Raw genomic sequence first — 19,176 nt, forward strand, 5'->3', positions numbered from 1 at the left:
ATGTAGCTATATTAAAAACAAACCATCATATTATAGACCTATCACACTTACAATTAAGGCATGGCCTAATTTTAAACTGAATTTGAATGTCTTCATCATTCAAAAAGACAGGGCACAGTGTAAGCTTTCACAAAAACATCAGGGGAGATAACACATAAGGTCATGAAGCACAATACCATAATTTCATAGGTCAAATTATGTTATCAATGGCATTATGAATAGTTGGATTAAGTTGTTCTGTCACCATATCAGAATCTGAATCAGAAATGTTTAGTAGCTAAAGGTAAAGGTCAGTTTACAGCACTGCAAAAAAAAGCATACTTTATACAATTTAGGATTTATATAAAAAGAATAAACTAGAATAGAATAAAGATTAAGGTAAAGTAAAGATAGATACAGAATACAGTGATAGCATAACATATGTTATAGCCTACTTTGTTCAGCTGCCTGTTTGTTTTCAAGTAAGAGACTAAAAATGGGCAAAGGACTAAAAGGTTGTTTTTTTTATGTTGGTCCTCTAATGACTATTTACTTGGTGTGCCAAGTAAAGCATGAGAATCAGAGCTTGGCATCCACGACTATGCTCCATCTCTTTCTGCCTAAAATGGAAAAAACCCTCATTCGGAGCAACAGGTCTGGGTCCTTTTACTGGATTTTCAGTGTTTTCAAAGGAGGGTGCACTGAGTGTGTGCTGCTCACCAAGAAAATACACTCCTGTTGATCTCAACAATCAGACAGAATGATAATTTGAGAATATTTTAAAACATTTGATTGTTGCTTATAAACAAAGTCACAGAATATGTTCTCTAACAAGCTTACTGCACACATCATAACACATACTCCCTTTTTTCATAATGCTTTTGAACCAGCTATGACCAACTAGATGTAGATCATGCTTAAGTACACAGCTTGTGTGTTTGAGACCAAAATGGGAGAAAATGTAACATTTTCTTGTCCCCCACCAGACAGGGTGGGCAAGCTGGTAAAAGAGTGATTTTAAGGGAGAGGAAATATGTGGGTCACCTTCTGTTTTGCATCCGTAATCACCTCTTTTCTACAGCACCAGGGGGAGATGAAGAGCTTAGAAAATGCTTTGAAATAGAGAGAGAGAGAGATCAAAGAACCATGAATGTTCTAGGCTCTGTCTTCTGAGTCCCCCCACGTCATGAGACCAGGATGTAGGTCAGGGATGCTTTCAAAACCTTGCAGCTCTGGAGACAACATACACAGTCAGACGGCATGCATATAGGATACATGCACAAACATAAACATCCAAGTGACATTGTAGAGAATAGCCAAACATACACAAATGTAGCAAGACATATGCATACACACACAACACGTGCAAAACTCTCAGTGAGTGCTCCCTTATTGTTGGTTATGCCCAAATAGTGACCACTATTTTTCAGGTACAGTATCAAAGTTCTGAAAACTGAAAAAAAAATTGCAACAAGCATTGTTTGCTGAATAAACACAAAGCTTTAAGCTTAAAATCACAGTCTAGTCCAGGCATGGGCAAACTAAGGCCCGCGGGCCATATTATGGCCTGTTGGACTTTTCATTCCGGCCTGTCAAATCTTGGTCAAAAATTGTCCAAACTATATAAAAGACCACAAACTTTGATGCACTTGCAAAAAAGGGTGACCAACAACACATCACTGCTCCCACTGAAACTGAATGTAATTTGAATGTAAACTTTCATTTACTTTATGGCTTTTACATGCCATTTATATACAAGTCCACATACAAACACTCTGCATCCATCATCTACTGGCCCGGCCCAGCTGTCAAATTTTAAAATTCATTGTGGTCCAAGACCCAAAAGGCTTGCCCACCACTGGCGAGTTTCACCTATTGCATGGACTGGCGAGATAGTAGCCTACTCGATTTGACCTCCCAGATGGATCCTAAAGACACTCACCATGGGAAAATCCAATACTCATGTTTCTACCAGAACACCTCTGAATCTATATTTTATCATAACATTTGCATATTAATGTGCATTAGTTTATTTTGTACCTTAATGGAGACTAACAAAGGGCCATTATACATCTTTGCTATAATTGCTATAAATAGATAAATCAAAGTGCAATTAGGGCGAGTTTGTAGATGAGAGGTCTGAGACAGAAACTGTGCAAACACACACCAGCAGCAACAGGCTGCTTACCATAATGCTCGGTGGGTGGAATCACTGAGCAGATGCTTTTAACTTGGCAAAGAGGTCTCGTGTTCCAGTGTAAACATTGTACCAGATATTATTCACGCTGAGTGCACATGACAAGAATAACCTTGTCAAGATTTAAATGAAGTCTTTTTCACGTCAATGATATGGAACAGTCTTCATCCAGTGCTATCGTGAAAACCTTTTCTGGTCCTACTGACCACAAATATGTCCCTGGTTCCTGCTTGTGTTTGTATTACAAACAACTGCAGACAACTGGGACATTATGGGGTTATTTTTACTGGTTTCTGGTACATTTTGTAATAATGTGAAAGGAAAAGGGGAACAGGGTAAAACTAGATTATAGAATAGAACTAAATGAAGCAATCCCTATTCATTTACTGAAAAACCAGGATCCATTTTCACATGAAAGCAAGTGTCTTATTCAGGAGTTTATTTATCAAGGCTACACTGACATTTTGGACAAGAATCAGCTGTCTCTTTCTTGAAGCCCGGTTTATCAGAGTGCTCTGTGATTCATTACATAAGACAATTTCCACCCACGGTGTTATGACCTCAAACAAAGTGTGGGATGGTAAATCCATCTTTCATAACTGTTGTCTATAGTTCCTCTTTTATCTGTTACACTTCCAATAGTCCCTTACCTGTGCTGCTCATGTACTGTCAGAAGACCAAAACCAATGTAGTTAAGTCAGATTCCAGCGAGTATACTGTTGCCTACTGTATATCTATCAAGAATAAATCACATTGTCACAATCCTTTCATGAAAAGAATGAGGGGGAAAAAACATTTGCCCTTTAACATATCAGCTCGTCTTAAGTCAATCTTCAACTTTCAGGTTCTGTTGCCTGTTTGCGAGACAAACATGTGTGTCTGTACAGTGTGTTCCATCTGCTGCAGGTTCATGTCACAGATAACTGCCCTTTTATGCTATTTTGTCTGGTGTGATATTGTTCACAAAGATGCATCACAACGTGATATGACTGCACGACCCCACTCTGACTTCCTGTGTCTTTTTAGATTTAGCTGATTGCTTTTAGGGCTCAATTATAGTTCTAGTGTCTGTCGGATATCGTAAGGGATGAAGATTTAACAATCGTTGAATTAGACTGGGTGACCTCTCATGAAACAAATGTAAAGTCATTCAACAGAGCCAAATTTAAGTCATCATCAGTCTTTACACCACGTCTTTAGTTTTAAGAAAACTAAGCATCAGTCATGCATTCCAATGAGACAGTGAAACTAATTAGGAAGGAAGTGTCCTCATATGAAAGACTTGGTGGAGAAGAAAATAGATTAATTTTCACTGAAGCTCTTGCACACTCCCTAATCTCCTCTGCAAGATAAAAAGTAGGTTGCTGGAGAAAGAGGGCAGAAAGTGGAGGCATCAATCTGTCACCCCGGCACATGATTATCTCTCTCTCTGTCTCTCTCTCTCAGAACTGTCCCAGTCCCACAATCATTTAGAGAGCAGCTATCAGTGATGCAAACACTGCCAGACTTACGTTGTCACACATAATAAGCGGCTGTAATTCTGTTGTGGATGTGGGTTTGTACGTCAGCTCTACAAGCAGTTAGACAAACAATGACTAACGTGTGTGTTTGTTGTCTGTGTGAGAGACGAGGAGAAGAACAGAGTTCTTTGTGTGCGCTACCAGCTGTGTTTTGTCCGTCCTCCCTATTGGCTGGTTGTTAAGGAGAAGAAGCGCGGTTGTGTTTTGTTTCACGTCAGACGCAGCAGCACAGTGGAGGTGATCATCATATAGCACATAAGTTCAACACTGATCTCCAGTCTGTATCCCTCTGTGATTACAGCAGCTCCTCACGGCACACACAGGGATCACAGTGCAACACTTAAAGGGATAGTTCACCCAAAATTCAAATGTCACTCATTATCTACTCACCCTCATGTCGACTAAGAGCTGTGAGAATTTTCAGAGTCCTCCGTGCCTTCTCTGGTTGTCAATGGATACCAACTTTCTTCGTCCAAAAAGACACACCAAAAAACATCCAAATACCTCCATGCTGCTCGTCTGTAATGTCCGTCTTGTACTGAAGCCCCGACATGAGAAATTGTTCTGAAAAAAATGTAATAAGTCTATATTTTAAGCTTGTTTGTAGCAGAAGCTCCCAGTGTCTCGGTTCACTGTTCTTCCCGTGTCAGTGCACTGACCGGCGGAACAATTTCTCATGTCGGGGCTTCAATACAAGAGGGACATTACAGACGAGCAGTATGGAGGTATTTGGATGTTTTTTGGTGTGTCTTTTTGGACGAAGAAAGTTGGTATCCATTGACAACCATTATATGGACAAATACTGCTGCGCGGGGCCCCTCCGTAACTCAGAGAAGCCACGGAGGACTTTGAAAATTCTCACAGCTCTTAGTCAACATGAGGGTGAGTAGATAATGAGTGAAATTTGAATTTTGGGTGAACTATCCCTTTAAGCCATCACACCTCTGGAGAGAACATCTCCCTCATCTTGCAGATTTACTTAATCAAATTCTATTTTTAGGGCTCCAACCCAAACAGATTCTGGACTAAAGCCCCCCTGCTGCAGCACCGTCTCCGTCCGTGGTCTCACACATCACGTTTCACTTGTCACAGAGTGGATTACTGTAGGAGAACAGGCTGATTAGCAACAGGAGGGGCGGCTGCAGCGGCGCGGCGGTCTGCAGGGCGGTCTGCGGGGCTCCAGAGGGCTCGTCTCTCAGCAGGCCGATGAAAACCCTCACATTACTGAAGTGCGTCACCGGCCTGGCAAGCATGCAGCAGACACTTGAAAGTACTGAGCGTTTACATTATGGCTCAGACATCAGCTGATCTTATCAATAACACTGGACATGGACACGCAACGACTTCCACTTTTGCGTAGTCCAGATTTAGTTGATCATAGGTTTCTCTGTTGTCTCATACATCCACATTTCTGGATCAATAATGTTTTTCCAATTCACTATCTATGTGTTGACCTGCTGACCTTTGCACCTCTTGTCATACTACACATGGTTTATATGATTTTCACTGTAGCTGCAGCTCATTTTCCACTGAAGTAATCGTTTTTTTTACACTTCCCGAATTGGAAAAAAAAATAAAAAATGAAAATGAGAGTAGAAAATGACTTCATATATTTGGAAAATATTTTATTAAAGAACATATCACAAACATTTTTGACACATATTTATAAAGTAAAACAAATATAAAGTATAAAGGTTATGATTTTCTTTGAAAGTCAAGGTAACTTTAGAAGTCAGATAAAATCTCATGTCTACAACTCCACATGGTTATGAACAGAGTAAGAGAATAAATAAAGACATTGAGAAAGATTTTTTGTTTTGCTCAGGAATTGAAGCAGGAGCAGAGATTTCAATCATGGTGAAGCTGGAAAACAACTCTTGACAAAGCTTTGTCTGCTGCTTCGGTGACAACCAGGTCACTTTCAATGCTCAATACGTTTCTTAGGCAAAGTGTTTACTGTACAGTGTGGTAAGTCACAATACTAACATTTCTTAACAGTCCTTTCTATAGTGACTGGTCAAGTAGAAAAATCTGGATTGAAACAAAAATACCTATACAACTTTAAAATGGAAAAATATCAGCCATCTTTCAAGTTTTGCTCATAGACATCTACAGTAGAAAAGGAATACATCTGTGTGTGTGTGTTCAACACTGTCATCTGCTACTTTCACACTCATCATATCTAGACAGCAGTAGAACTAGCCTTCAGCACGGTCTGCATCAAGTGCATCCTTGAAATATACACTGAATGTTGATATGTTAGTATATTACAAGCAGACTTTTGGATGACAGTAGCAGCTTTCACACACACACATTCACACACACTCACACACACACAGGCAAGGCTGGCAGACAAGGCCAGTTTAGGTCAGTTCAGTTGGCCTCCATTTGAAGCGGCGTCAAGGCGAAGCGAGGAATAAAAGGAGGTGGCGGCTGCTCACTGGGGGGAGTCGGAGTCACTGGAGTCCAGGCTGGCCTGTGTGGACGTGGGGGTGCAGCTGTGATGGCCGGACGGGGGGCAGTGGAGGGTCTGCGTGCTCCGCCGCAGGTTCTCCAGGGACTGGAGGAAGGAGCGGCGTGCCCTCTCCTCCTCCAGCGGCGAGGAACCTTCCTCTTCTACCTCTGCGATTTCAGCAAAGGTGACGGGCTGCGTTTTGAAGCGAGCCTCTCGTGGTCGCCGTGAGCGGCTCTTGCCCCTGGCCGGGGCCTTGGGGACGGGCAGCTGCTGGGGGAACTCCTCCATGGCCGAGGCCATAAGGTGAGCCGGCAGGACGTGGAAGCCGGAGGCCTCCAGAACCATCTGACGCACTGCAGCCATTGGCAGAAAAGAAGCCAAGATGGGGATATGAAACGATTTCTATTTTAAATCAAATGCTGTGACTTCCAACAGCTGGAAGAGGACAGTGAACTGCTCAGAGGAAGTCTCAGCTCTTGTCTCTCCTTGTTCTCTTCCTTCTCCTTCAGGCAGAAAAGTCTGTCAGATTCTCAGGAGCAACAAGATAAGAGTCCGTCCAAAGTTGAGCAAAATGAAAACTCCTCAAACCGATGAGTCCACTAGGTTCAGTGAGGATGAGCAGATGTGATGCTGCTCTTCACTCCTCGGTGTCAACACCTCTGTTTCAACTCTCTGCTCACCCTGTGTGTTCCTTGCTGTGTGTGAATCTGTGTGTGCTGATGCCACCAGCAGCTCCAGCTCTCTCTTTTATAGCAGCTCTACCCACTCAGTCTCTCTCTCTCTCTCTCTCTCTCTACTCCCAGGGCTGCCAGGTCCCTCCCACTCCCCTCCTTTCCTCTCAGTCATGGTTCCGGCCCCCAGAGCAGCCAGCCAGCCAGTCACCCTCCTCAAAATAAACATATGAGAAGAAGATATCTGTGTGTGTGTGTGTGTGTGTGTGTGTGTATGAGCGCGTGTGCTGGGTGTTAGGGCTTTGAAAGAAGTGCGTGTGTGTGTGTGAGGGGGGCAAATATACTGTATGTAGATACATAGGGAGAGAAATGGAGATGGTAACGTGAAGTGAGGCATTTGGTGAGTTGAGTCAGAGAGAATAACTGGAAGAGTGAGGGAGGAGGGCAGAGAAGAGAATTAGGACAGTTCCCCAAATCAAAGTCAAGGTCAGAAACACTCACATGCTACTGTGTGTTTTCTCCCAGAATGCTGGGAAGTCCTTCACACTCTGGAGTTGTGCAAAGCTCTGCTTAGTATGACATGGAAAAGCTACCTTACTTTCCAACGCTGTGTTGTTTCAACTAAAGTCTGTGGCAGGTTTGGAATCTGTCAGTTGTCGTAACAGTTTTCATGACCTCAGCTGGGAAAGTTGCATCTCCACCTGTATCTGTTGACTTGTCAGCACAAAAAACACAGAACTGATTTGCACTGACCTTGCTGGAGGGATGAGCCGGTGACGAACCTGTATTTGAACAGATGTTATCTTTATCTGTTGCACTTTGTAGTTTGGTCTTGGTGTCTCGCACACTGTCTGTGTTTCCACAGATCCACCGGAGCTCCACCAACCGCCGCCTGCATCGCCCCCTTCCTCCATTTCCCCTGCTGTTAAAGGTGTTCAGAAACGGCCGTTTGCCTGTTTGTCACGCCTCCTTCTACGAGTTTCCACGAGCAAGGAAAACAAATTTGATTGGTCGTTATCGAGCGGGTGGGATATTCAATGTTTGGGGCGAGACCGAGCTTGGTGTGTGTATGTGTGTGTAGCATTGGCTGATGAATCGTGAGCAACGTGACGCATAATTCGTGCGCCTGCATTATCCAATGCAAAAAAAAAAAAAAACTACCCCACTTTCATCCCGGATTTACTCGAAAACACAAAGTTTGGGCTACATCGTCTGATAGATGAGTTATTACACTAATGTTAAGACCCACAGTGGGCTCAAATTCATTTTTCTTTTCTGTACACCTTTAAACCGGCCTGTCCTCCCTTCCCATGAACCAGTCTGCCATCCAGTCCTCCCATTAAGCTGGCCTGCTCTCCCTGCCTTTCCTCCCACCAGAAGCTGCCTTCATCAGCTGTTGTTAACATTTCCATGTTTTGCATATCAGCGCTATGAAACAGTTTTCTTGTCTGTATACAACATCTGTTTTTTCTTGGGAGTTTTTCCTCAGTGGATGTGAGGGTCTAAGGGCAGAGGATGTTGTTATGATGCTGTGTAAAGCCCTTTGAGACAAACTGTTTGTAAAAATGCGAACGGTTTCTTTGGGAATATTCCACGTGTCGAGCATCTCTTCAAACTGTACTACAACCACTTCCACTAGACTCTTTGGCATGCAGCAAAAAAGCGCTCCTCGCGGTGCAGCTGAGAGCAGCGGAGTTTCCTCTGCTGCAGCTGATCAGCTGACATGTGGTCAAGACGAAGCTACAGAGTAGACCTGTCACTGTCACAGGTGTCTCTCATCTCATCTCATTATTATAGGACTTCAACCTCAGAGCTCTGTCTTCAGACTGTCCTGACCTGTCCCTGAACATCACACATGGACAGCATGGAGTTGCCTGTGTGATTGGTTACTGAGTTTATTAATGTTTACATCAGGCTGCGTTCAACCAATCAGTTTATGCTACTGTTATTTATGTATATACAGTAATCATTAGTGTAGTGGCAGGAAAGACCATTTCATGTATCAAATCTATTGTGTTGGTCAAGTCAGAGGAAAAATGTTTGGGGTGTTTTTACTGTTCCTAAATGTAAAAATGGGTCACATTGGACCCTCAACATTATTTAAAGGTTAAATAACGTGGTACTTAAACATTTTTACCAGGTAGGCAATAAAAAAGTTCTACTGGATTATAGTATTAGAAGAAAAAAAGCTCTTATATATTTTTTTTTTCCAAACAGTGTAGTATCGGTACGGTATCGGTATCGGCTGATACTGCACAGCCGGGAATCGGAATCGGTATCGGGGGCCAAAAAATGGTATCGGTGCAACACTAATGAAAATGAAAATGTGAAAATGTTTTTTCACTCTGTTGTCTGTTGTATGTCTGTCACAGTAATCTTACTGTAATATGTGACTACACAGATCAGATTTGCATGGTGTATCCTGTATATTTTTCAGTAAGCTATGTAAAAGTAGAGTTACTATTCTTCTATACAGCAAAGTTTTCTCTTGTATACAGGATTGATAAAGTAATTTGTATTCATATTCATATTTGTATTTGTATAAAAGAAACACATTGTGTTCATTCAAATGAAATACGCAGGGTGACGTCAGTGCTCCTCCACTGTTCACCCTGATGTGTGTGTCTGGAGAGAAACGTGGCCGGCAGCTCTGCTCAGAGTGTTAACACTATACGTATGTAAACACGACCACAGCAAAGACAAACAGTGTCGGGAAGTTATTACAGTCCCTGTGCTGGCACAAGCAGCTCAGCTCTCATCGTGCGTATGAAGAGTGAGGCAACCACATACTGTAAACACACAGCAGTTATCTCAATCATCCGAATGCACAAGAGTCAGAAAGACTATTTGGACTGTCATGATCTGCAACAGAAGAACCAGGGCATTGCATATACACATTACATTTTTTTAAAATTAGGACACCCTTCTGTCTCATAAACTCCAATGGTTTGCTTTTGTTCGATGAGAGAGTGCATCATATGCAGTGTGCTGTCCCGTGAGTTGTCACATTCTGTGCCATTCTTATTACCTGGCTTGTGCATGCTCGTCTGGATGTTCTGAAGCTTGGAGTATGACAACGGGGATGTTGGAAATGATCCACTATTTTCCGTCCTATGGTCACGGCATCTGATACAGCTTTTTGAGCAAGCAGGCCTTCGTTCACAACCAGCTGGAGTGTGGGAAGCTCTGCCTCACCCATACCTTTAATCATGTTCTAGCATTGTCGTGTAACACAACGTGAACGGTTTCTTTGGGAATATTCCACGTGTTGAGCATCTCTTCAAACTGTACTACAATCACTTCCACTAAACTCTTTGGCATGCAGCATGACAAGTTGGAAATCATCATCTATCCACTGCACCGTCTGGGTGAGTAGAGACGCTGGACTCAGCTGCTGCTCCAAATATCAGCAGTGAAGTCACCATATGCAGTAGCACTGTATAACTGTAGTTATAAACACTCATAAATGATCATAATGCTTTATAATAAAAATCATAACACACTATAAAGCATTTTATCATGACTTATAAGGTCAGGTATTATCATAATTATAATTGTTAGTAACTCGCTGACAATGCCCACATCGATAATGTGTTATAATTGGCTTATAAACGTGTATAACTATCATAATAAACACTCAGAAATTATCATAAGACTTTATAACAATAAGCATAACACATCATACAGAATTTTATAATGGCTTACAAGGTCAAGTATTATACTAGAGTTTTAATGCTCTATAATGTGTTATGCTTATTGTTATAAATAAAATATTGTATATGAAGAGTATCGATGGCAGGTCAGCATTAAGATGAAGCATTCACAACATCTCCATATTTGCGCACCAACATAAAGGCACAAAATGAGAAGATCATGTTTTTCCAGCCGAGTTTTCTGGCACTGCAGATGGGAATGCTGTCTCATGGGACAGCACTCGCATGAGACATTTGGCATCCTCATTTATGGATGATCACAAACATAGAGAGGGCTGCATGGACGCATCTCAGTGTATGTTAGTTGTAAAGTTATGTTGATGGTAAGGTTTTAATAAATATGGTTTATTGGCACTTAGTGATAATTTGGGTTGTAATAGTTTTACACAGGGTTTTTTCACAGCCAATACAAACTTGGAGGGAGAGAGGAAGAGGCCAACTGTGACTTATAAACTGACAACTAAACAGCAACGACAGCCATGACTAAGGCAACATTTGTTGTTTTCACTGAAACGATTGGGGATTATAAAAACGATGACTCAGTGAAACTGTAGCCTGTTTGTTTGTTTGGGATTGTTGCGGCAGTGAAATTAATTTTGCAAAGATGTGCCAATGATACATTATAACATGTTAATTGATGTTACATGGACTAAACTTGGCACTGGGCCTTCCAGTTAAATCTGTAACACCTTTAATCAAATGAGTCAATCTAAACAAGGGAGCAGTAAACACTCTATCAGTGGCTGGTGCACATTCGTCTGATTCACAAGCTTACACACACACACACAGTCTGACACAGTGATAGTTTGTTCACGTGGCATGTCCATGTGAGAGATGTCAACCCCAACAGATGCACTTCTTAAGAGAGCTGAGAGTTTAGTGAAGTGAGTAGAACTAGAATGCTGAAAGCCATTGCTGAACCATGCTGAATAAGTTGACAAAGACATGCGGAATGACACGCAAACATGTCCAAGGCAGGAATTGAACCCACGACTTCAGGACTGGTAACCTGACACACTAACCATATGGCCACAGAGGACCTGAGTTACAATGAGCTTTATACTATGAGGAATCAAGGACTGTCCAATGACAGCTGAATAGTTGGAATGAAAAGTCAAGCAATGATGTGACATGACTGAGGTAGGAATCAAACCCATGACCTCATGATCACTAAACCTTTACTCTGCCACTTCGCCACAGAGAGCACACACAGAAGCATGTTGTCATTGATTGTAATGTGATGATGTGCTGCAAATGGTGGCAGTAGCAATTAATGAGTCTCTTAACGAACACCTGTAACCAATTGAAGGTGGGGGAGGGGAGCAGAATTCAACATAACATAACAAGATTGCTCAGCCGGGATTCAAACCAGTGACCTTGAGGTTGGCAAGCGGCCACCTTACACACTGGACTACAGACAGAGTTGTGGAGAAGAGAGGTTGAGACTTTGATGAATGTGAGATTTTTAAATGATGCTTAAAAAAAAAGAAAAGAGTAGAAATGAGCCACAACAAGTAAGTAGAGGACTTTTTTGTGACTTGTGACTATTTTTTGATGAAATCAAACAAAGCATAATGCCCATTCCAGTGAATTACAAAGTTGAGCTCCTACTACTCTGCTGTGAAAAAAAAATTGCATTGGGCTGAATGGCAGAGAGAGAGCACCCAGGCTGCATTTAAAAAATATTTTAAATTATTGTCTGAGTCTCTGTGCATTTTTGACGGCATTGTGAGACAGAAGACAAGCATGGCTACAAACTGTTTCCAAAATCATGAGTGTAGAGTGTCATTTGTAGCTTTGCTGGCAGTTTCAGAAGAAAAGTTCCAGTCGCTTTTTTGGATCTCCTGCACTCTACGATGACGTCACCCACTCTGACCCAACCCCATACACACTCATTGAAAAGTGTGAAATTTGTCAGAAATCCTCATGTGCTTTTAAAGGATTTATCTCAAAAACGATACAAGCTATGAAAAAGTTGTACACAGGTTGAATACATTAGAAGTTTGTCTACAGCTCAGAATTTGAATGAAGTCTCTAGCAGAAAGTATGCTGAAGCTTTAGAGGCTGAAAGAAGTAAGAAGATTTAAAGAGTTTCAAGACTGTTCCAATGCATTCGCTATGGGCCAAAAAAAATCAGAAATAGTTGAATATTGCAAAAAGTATGAATATTTGAAAAGAGAAGTGATTCCGATAATGTCCAGAAAAAGCTGCAGGATTTGATGTATGAATTGTTGAAATAGCACAAAGTATGAAGGACTAGAAGAAGACCGTAAAAAGGCGGAAAGTAGTAAGAATATAAAAAGAGAATAAAGAAAATGGCGGAGAGGAAGAACAATAGTGTGAATGCTTTCACACTAATTACCTATGTTAAACGTGCACATCTCCTCTAAACAGCAATGAATAAGGAAAAGGTCACTTTTTAAAGTCATATCTGTGACTGTGGTGGCTCAGGAGATTCTGAAACACATCTGGAATCAGACACTGCCCTCAGGATGACAGTTCAGATGCAGTGGATTGGTACCCAGGACAAGTTTCCACCTGTGGAACAATAAAGTTTACCTTAAAGCAGAAGTAAGTGGTCCGGTCGTTTTCGCTAATGCTGCGTTCCAGGCAGGCTTTTGAAATCGTAAATTACAGCTTCAAGTCACAACTTACGACTTTGTAGCGTTCCAGGCAACCCACTCGTGTTTTTCCGACCTGTTTTACCGGTGAAAGTCACTATAACGGCCACTCGTAACTTCTGACCGGTGAACTCGTACCAGATCGAACTGGTACGACTTCACGGTCGGAAAAATACGAGTTTCCTTGAACGCACCATAACAGTCCTCGTCCCTACGTCGCCACATTCACGGCGTCCCTTGGCTGCACACACAGCCCTGCATGCCGTTCTCTCTCCTCATTGGATAAAAACTGTAGGATACGATAAATGTTTTCTCCTCGGCTCAGAGCAGAGCAGAGGGACTGACAGACCCGTGTTTCAGTCCAAACACTCTATAGAAGTGATTGCTGTCGGAAGATAGAACTATTTAAGACTTATATTAACACAAATATATCACTTACTTCTGCTTTAACTATAATAAAGTTCACCATACCTCACACATCGCACAGAGCCACTTCCACTTTCAGAGTGCTACCGAAAAGCTAAAGAAAGAAAGACGTTTAATTCAGTCTACACAAAATATGTGCAAAAATGTATTTGTGGTTAAAAGCCAGATCATTGTGGTAGATCATCAAAGTACCAAAGTGCAAAGAGAAAAAATGGTCAAGCTGTAAAATGAATGTATATGATCTTGATTCATACATCCTCAGAGTAACACAACTTTGTGTGTGTGTGTGTGTGTGTGTGTGTGTGTGTGTGTGTGTGTAAATAAAACCACTGTTTAAGGTTACTTACACAGTATACTGCATGTATAAGGTTCATTTGGTTTCTGAGATAGATGATCTATCATAGATGATTTGTACAGGCTTTTAGACAGGGTGATGGATCATTGGCCACAGGGTGCTCATCCTTTTATGTAGTCAAAGTCACAGTGGATGAAGACACGCGGACACTCAGCATCGTCCCAGTCAACATGTCACGTCATCCTAACTGTAAGTGCAATGACTAAATTTGTCAGTGTCTGTGCTGACGGAGGCGTGTCAGGGCTGGTGTAGACCGGCTGGGTCAGTTACGTTCATGTTGCAACTCACTGTGCCATATGGCACCGTGACAAAGGTCACATATTTTTTTTTTATCTGTTCGGAGCTACATTGATTTATGATAGAAACCCACTGTGCTTTGTATGATGAAAATATGAACCTCATCAGTCAGAGGTGTTTGCTGTAATATACAGTAATGTCATGGAGCGCTGACGTACAGTGATATTTGACTTCCAGTGAAAAACTCATCACTTCCTCAAAAACGTCAAGCAAATGAACTAGAAAATATTGTTACGTGACTGAATGTTTGTCTTATCAATTCTAATGTCTGGACCTTTGGGCCCTTATTATTTAATATAGATAAGTAGTATTTTGCAGGCCTACAATACAAGCACACAGACATAATCATATATTTGTATATTGTATACCTGTATGTCAATAACATTTAAAGGCTCAGAAACCTTTGCAGGTGTTTAGAGTTCATTAGCTGAGAGTGTGACACCATTAGGTTACAATAGTGAACTGTTTCACTATATTCTAATTGTTTGAGATACTGAATGTGGGTTTTCTTTAAATGTAAGCCATAATCATTACTACAACTAAAATAAATAAACACACAAAATGTTTCAGTCTGTGTAATGAATCTACATAATATGAGTTTAACTATTTGAACGGAACTACTGAAATAAATGAACTTTTCCATGAAATTCTCATTTATTGAGATGCTCCCGTATATTATATTTACTGTACATATGGAAGAATGCCCATACCAATACCAATACCAACGCCAGGCCATACATACAGTACAGCTCCCCGTGTGGTTTTATTTCTTTTTTTTCTATTCTGAAAATGGGCCTATATTGGTAACAGACAGTGATCATGTCATAAAACGGACCAATATTATAAAGCAAAAGTTCACCTCAGAAAACAGACTCAAGGCAGAAAAGAGAAAAGTAAAACATCTGTATATCAGCAAAATAAAAGTTGTGTTTTTCCTCATGTGCATAATTTATCTGGCTTTGTGAAACCTTTTAAATACATAAACACAAAAGCAGGGTGACAGAGAAATCAGCGACTCACACCTTCAGACTATATCATTATCCATTACTGCAGTCAGTGTCACTGTAGGCAAGGCAACACGAACACAAACATTGGAAGCAGAGGGGCAAACCTGAGTGTCATCTGTAGTTACTAATATTACCCGTAGGTATGACCAGCGGTGGTATGTGTGTCATGCAGCAGCGAACCATCAGTACCAGCAGTACCATCAGTAGCGCTGAGGTGACAGGTTTCTCTCATTTCAGGGGTTGACCTCACGGGCTTTCCTCTCCTCCTCTGAGTTTTCAGGCGTGACGTTACGGCCGAAAACGACTGCCCCCCTTTCGTCATGCATTCCAAGGATGAAACCTCAGGAGGGTTAGACAGACACCGTCTCATCCTGTGTCTTGTGTCAAACACACACACACACACACGGACACACGGACACACACATGGACACACACAGGTTGTAAGTTGTGGATTCGAACCTCTAAATACCCCCTGGCTCTATTTTAAGTCTATCTAAGGTCAGCCACGATCAAGCCAACAAGCAGCTGCCAGTCAAGTGACATCACATGACATGTTGATCCCCTTTTAACCGTATATGTGTGTGCGTGTGAGAGGAAGTGTGTGTGTTGCGCTGAGGTGTCTTCCCATACATGCTGCATGTGTGCGTGCTTGATGTTTTGTTTCATGTCATCATTATCCACTTTATTTAGCCTTACGTGCTTTTTGACATGGTTGCAGAGAATAGTGAATGCACTGAGCTGCAGCTTAGTGGGCCAAAAGGAGTGTGTGTGTGTGTGTGTGTGTGTGTGTGTGTGTCCTTGGGGATGACTTGTTTTCCTAAAGGATCCTGTCAAGGCTGCATGTGCTGTACACAAGGACATAGTCTGGCAACAACACTAATGAGAAAGCCAAGCAAACTTATCTTTCAGTAACATTGTTCATTGATCTGAATTAAAGTCACCGTCATAAAAACACTGCAAAAAAACAAAAAACACTATATATTAGAATTTCGTCTCATTTTGTTACTTTTGTTTACATGCAGACCTTTTATTCCGATATTTTGGAATCTTCAAATTATATTTGTCTGTTGATGTCTCTTACAAGAAGTATTCAAATGATTTACTCAAGAAATGCAGCAACACTATACAAAGTGAAAGATTTTACTCCAAGACAGAACAGTGTTTTTCAACCTTGGGGTCAGGACCCCACGTGGGGTCGCCCGGAATTCAAATGGGGTCGCCTGAAATGTCTAGTAATTGATTTTAAAAAATTACTGATAAAAATATTCTTTTAGCTAATTATTATTATTTTTAAATTTATGATTAAAAACACAATCTTAAACAACTGTATTCTATACTTTCACTTTCTCGATTATAAATCTAGTTCAAATAAAATGTGGCATATAAAAATATCTGAGCCCACGCATGATTGACGGCCGCGATCACATGACTGCACGTGATCGGGGGTCGCCAGAAATTTGTTTCCAGCAACTTTCAGGCCTATAGAAATTTGTGCTTTAAACCATGGTCAATCAGTGGTGTGTATCATTTGGCCTGTTTGAGCCTCAGTCAGATCAAAACACTACACTTTGCATTGCTAATTCGTTAATGTTGTTTGTTTACTTGTACCTGGGAGTGGCTGACAGAGTATTAGTGTTGCGCTAATGCAGACTACCATCTCAGTACTGACAAGCTGCCAGGTTTATTTAGCCCCGCCCCCTCTCCCAGCAAGTTGACAGGATTGGTTTCTCAGGTTGCGACATATGAAACTCCGGCTGTCTGAATCTCTCTTTAGAAGATGGTCATTGGGTTACTGCAGTTCAAGGTGGAAGTACTCAGTCATGGCACTGACTGACTAAAAATCACCATATGAATATATTGTAAGGCTGGCATCTCTATTTTCATTGCAGAGGTCTTGAGCCGTGATCATCGATGCATACAAGCAGAACTTTAGCACTGTACTTTAGCACTGTAATGCTAAGGTTCTTGAACTACTTTTAGTTAGTTTAATCCAGTGGTTCTCAAACTTTTTTTTTTACATCAAGGACCCCTAAACTGACAGAAATTAGACCATGGACCCCCAATTGGACAAAATTTTGAAACAAACACCAGAAATACAAAAATATTTGTTCTGAGACATTACTTATTTTAGTCAATGTATGTTCAAATTGGGGACGTTGGGGACCCCCTTGAACCCTCTCAAGGACCCCTGAGGGTCCCCGGACCCCACATTGAGAACCACTGGTTTAATCTATTAAAACTGTAATTTGAGAAGAGAAGGAAATCATAATTCCGGTGTGATATACTACGACTACTTCATGACTCATCCTCGGGCCTGTATCCTGTACCAAACAGGTGATGCCATTTCGAAGGGAATACCTCCAGCAGGGAATATAATCCCTCACAATCCTCTTCTTGATCACATACACCGCTCGTCTCACCAGCTCCTCCACCACCAACTGTATACACTATAAATGGAATGTCATGAAGTGCCTTTACTTCGTGTAAATTATAATTGAATTATATTTTCATTAACATATAATGTTATTAATATATGTGGCTTCGCCCAAACGTGGTTGCTTGCAATGATGATCTCAAAAAAATATTTCACAACTTTTCACCACACTGATGAGCTGACCATGCAACCTGACCTTTGAAACATGTTTCAACAGAACTATACGGTATAAGAGAATAATTTCCTCATTTCTTGCGGTACATTTATACAGAGGTGTAACAGTGAATTTGTTGATAATACACTGATATTAAAAGAATCGCTGCACCTGCAGCGGTCCCTTTGAGAGGTGCTTACAACAGCATATTCCAAATGGGGTTTTAACTGGGATTTGAGCCAGTATCAGTGGCACAATGTGGATATAAATACTGCACGGCTGGTTATGAAACTGTTGGAAGCAAGGACACTGGCTGCAAGAGGAATTAAATGGAGTCATTGTAATTAACAAGCAGGCTCGAATGTCACCGGATCTCACTTCAGTTGCGTATGTGTGCACCTTATGTGTAGTAGGTAGGTAGAGTTACAAGGCCACATGTAAGGGACTACTTTAATTGGCATATAGAGCTGTGTGTCACTGTATGAATTTACCAGTGCAGCTGTGACTGGTGTAACTCATATGTGAGTGTTTGCTTCCTTTATATAATATGGCAAATGCATATTTTGCTAAGAAAAAACCTTGACCGATAGCGTGGAAGGGTTGTGGCCAAATAATGAAAAAGTCAAGTCAGATGTTGATAAGAGATTATTGGATGACACCTGAAGTTATTCAGCCCTACATTTCTTGTCATTATATTTAGGCTATATGTAATCATTATGTCACACCAAGGCAACAGGAGACAGGTGCGTAAAATGTGTGTTCATTCATGTGCGGTGCTAACAGGAAGAGATCCTTCAGGGGTGGACAGCGTGACAGAAAGTGAAAGAGACAAGAAGCAAGAAATAGAAATAAAAATTAGACAATGACCATGAAAAGAACTGTTTCCTGTAAATGTGGCATAAACAGTGTTTGAAACACACCTGAATATGTTTAGCTAGTCTCAGGTGTATCTTGATCTATTCTTGTTCTACCACACACACTTTACTATGCAGCCTGTGCTGCCTACGTGAGATCAAACTTCAAACTTCAGCCAGTTTATACACTGACATTAACTGTCAGCATGTTTGAAAAAATTTGTTCCAACAAGTAAGTTGATAGGCTACTAAGAAAGAAAGAAAGAAAGAAAGAAAGAAAGAAAGAAAGAAAGAAAGAAAGAAAGAAAGAAAGAAAGAAAGGACAGGAAAACCCATTACCTAGGTCCAGGGGGTCAAAAGGTGAGGTACACACCACAGGCCACATTCCCGGACTGGCAAATCACCCTGTACCCACTGTGATGGGCCGCCCTCGTTACCATAGCAACCCAAATGTCAGGGGAGCGCAGAGAAGAGGGGAAACCAGTATTGGTCA

At 41.3% G+C, this 19,176-nt stretch overlaps 1 protein-coding gene across 1 annotated transcript; it reads right to left on the reverse strand.

The window, feature by feature from the left end:
• Window positions 1–5,304: 5,304 nt before the first annotated feature.
• On the reverse strand, window positions 5,305–6,871 carry c6h11orf96 (chromosome 6 C11orf96 homolog). The gene has a single exon (XM_085778359.1). It carries the CDS (start codon window positions 6,512–6,514, stop codon window positions 6,134–6,136), a length of 381 nt encoding a protein of 126 aa, XP_085634485.1. The 5' UTR covers window positions 6,515–6,871; the 3' UTR covers window positions 5,305–6,133.
• Between the last annotated feature and the right edge of the window lie 12,305 nt (window positions 6,872–19,176).

This window comes from Trachurus japonicus, chromosome 6 (assembly GCF_045865225.1).
Source record: "Trachurus japonicus isolate A0001 chromosome 6, Traja_1.0".
NCBI lineage: Eukaryota > Metazoa > Chordata > Actinopteri > Carangiformes > Carangidae > Trachurus > Trachurus japonicus.

What these genes read in the sequence shown, in the direction of transcription:
- c6h11orf96 (XM_085778359.1), bottom strand. Translation starts at nt 6,514, where the DNA reads ATGGCTGCAGTGCGTCAGATGGTTCTGGAGGCCTCCGGCTTCCACGTC.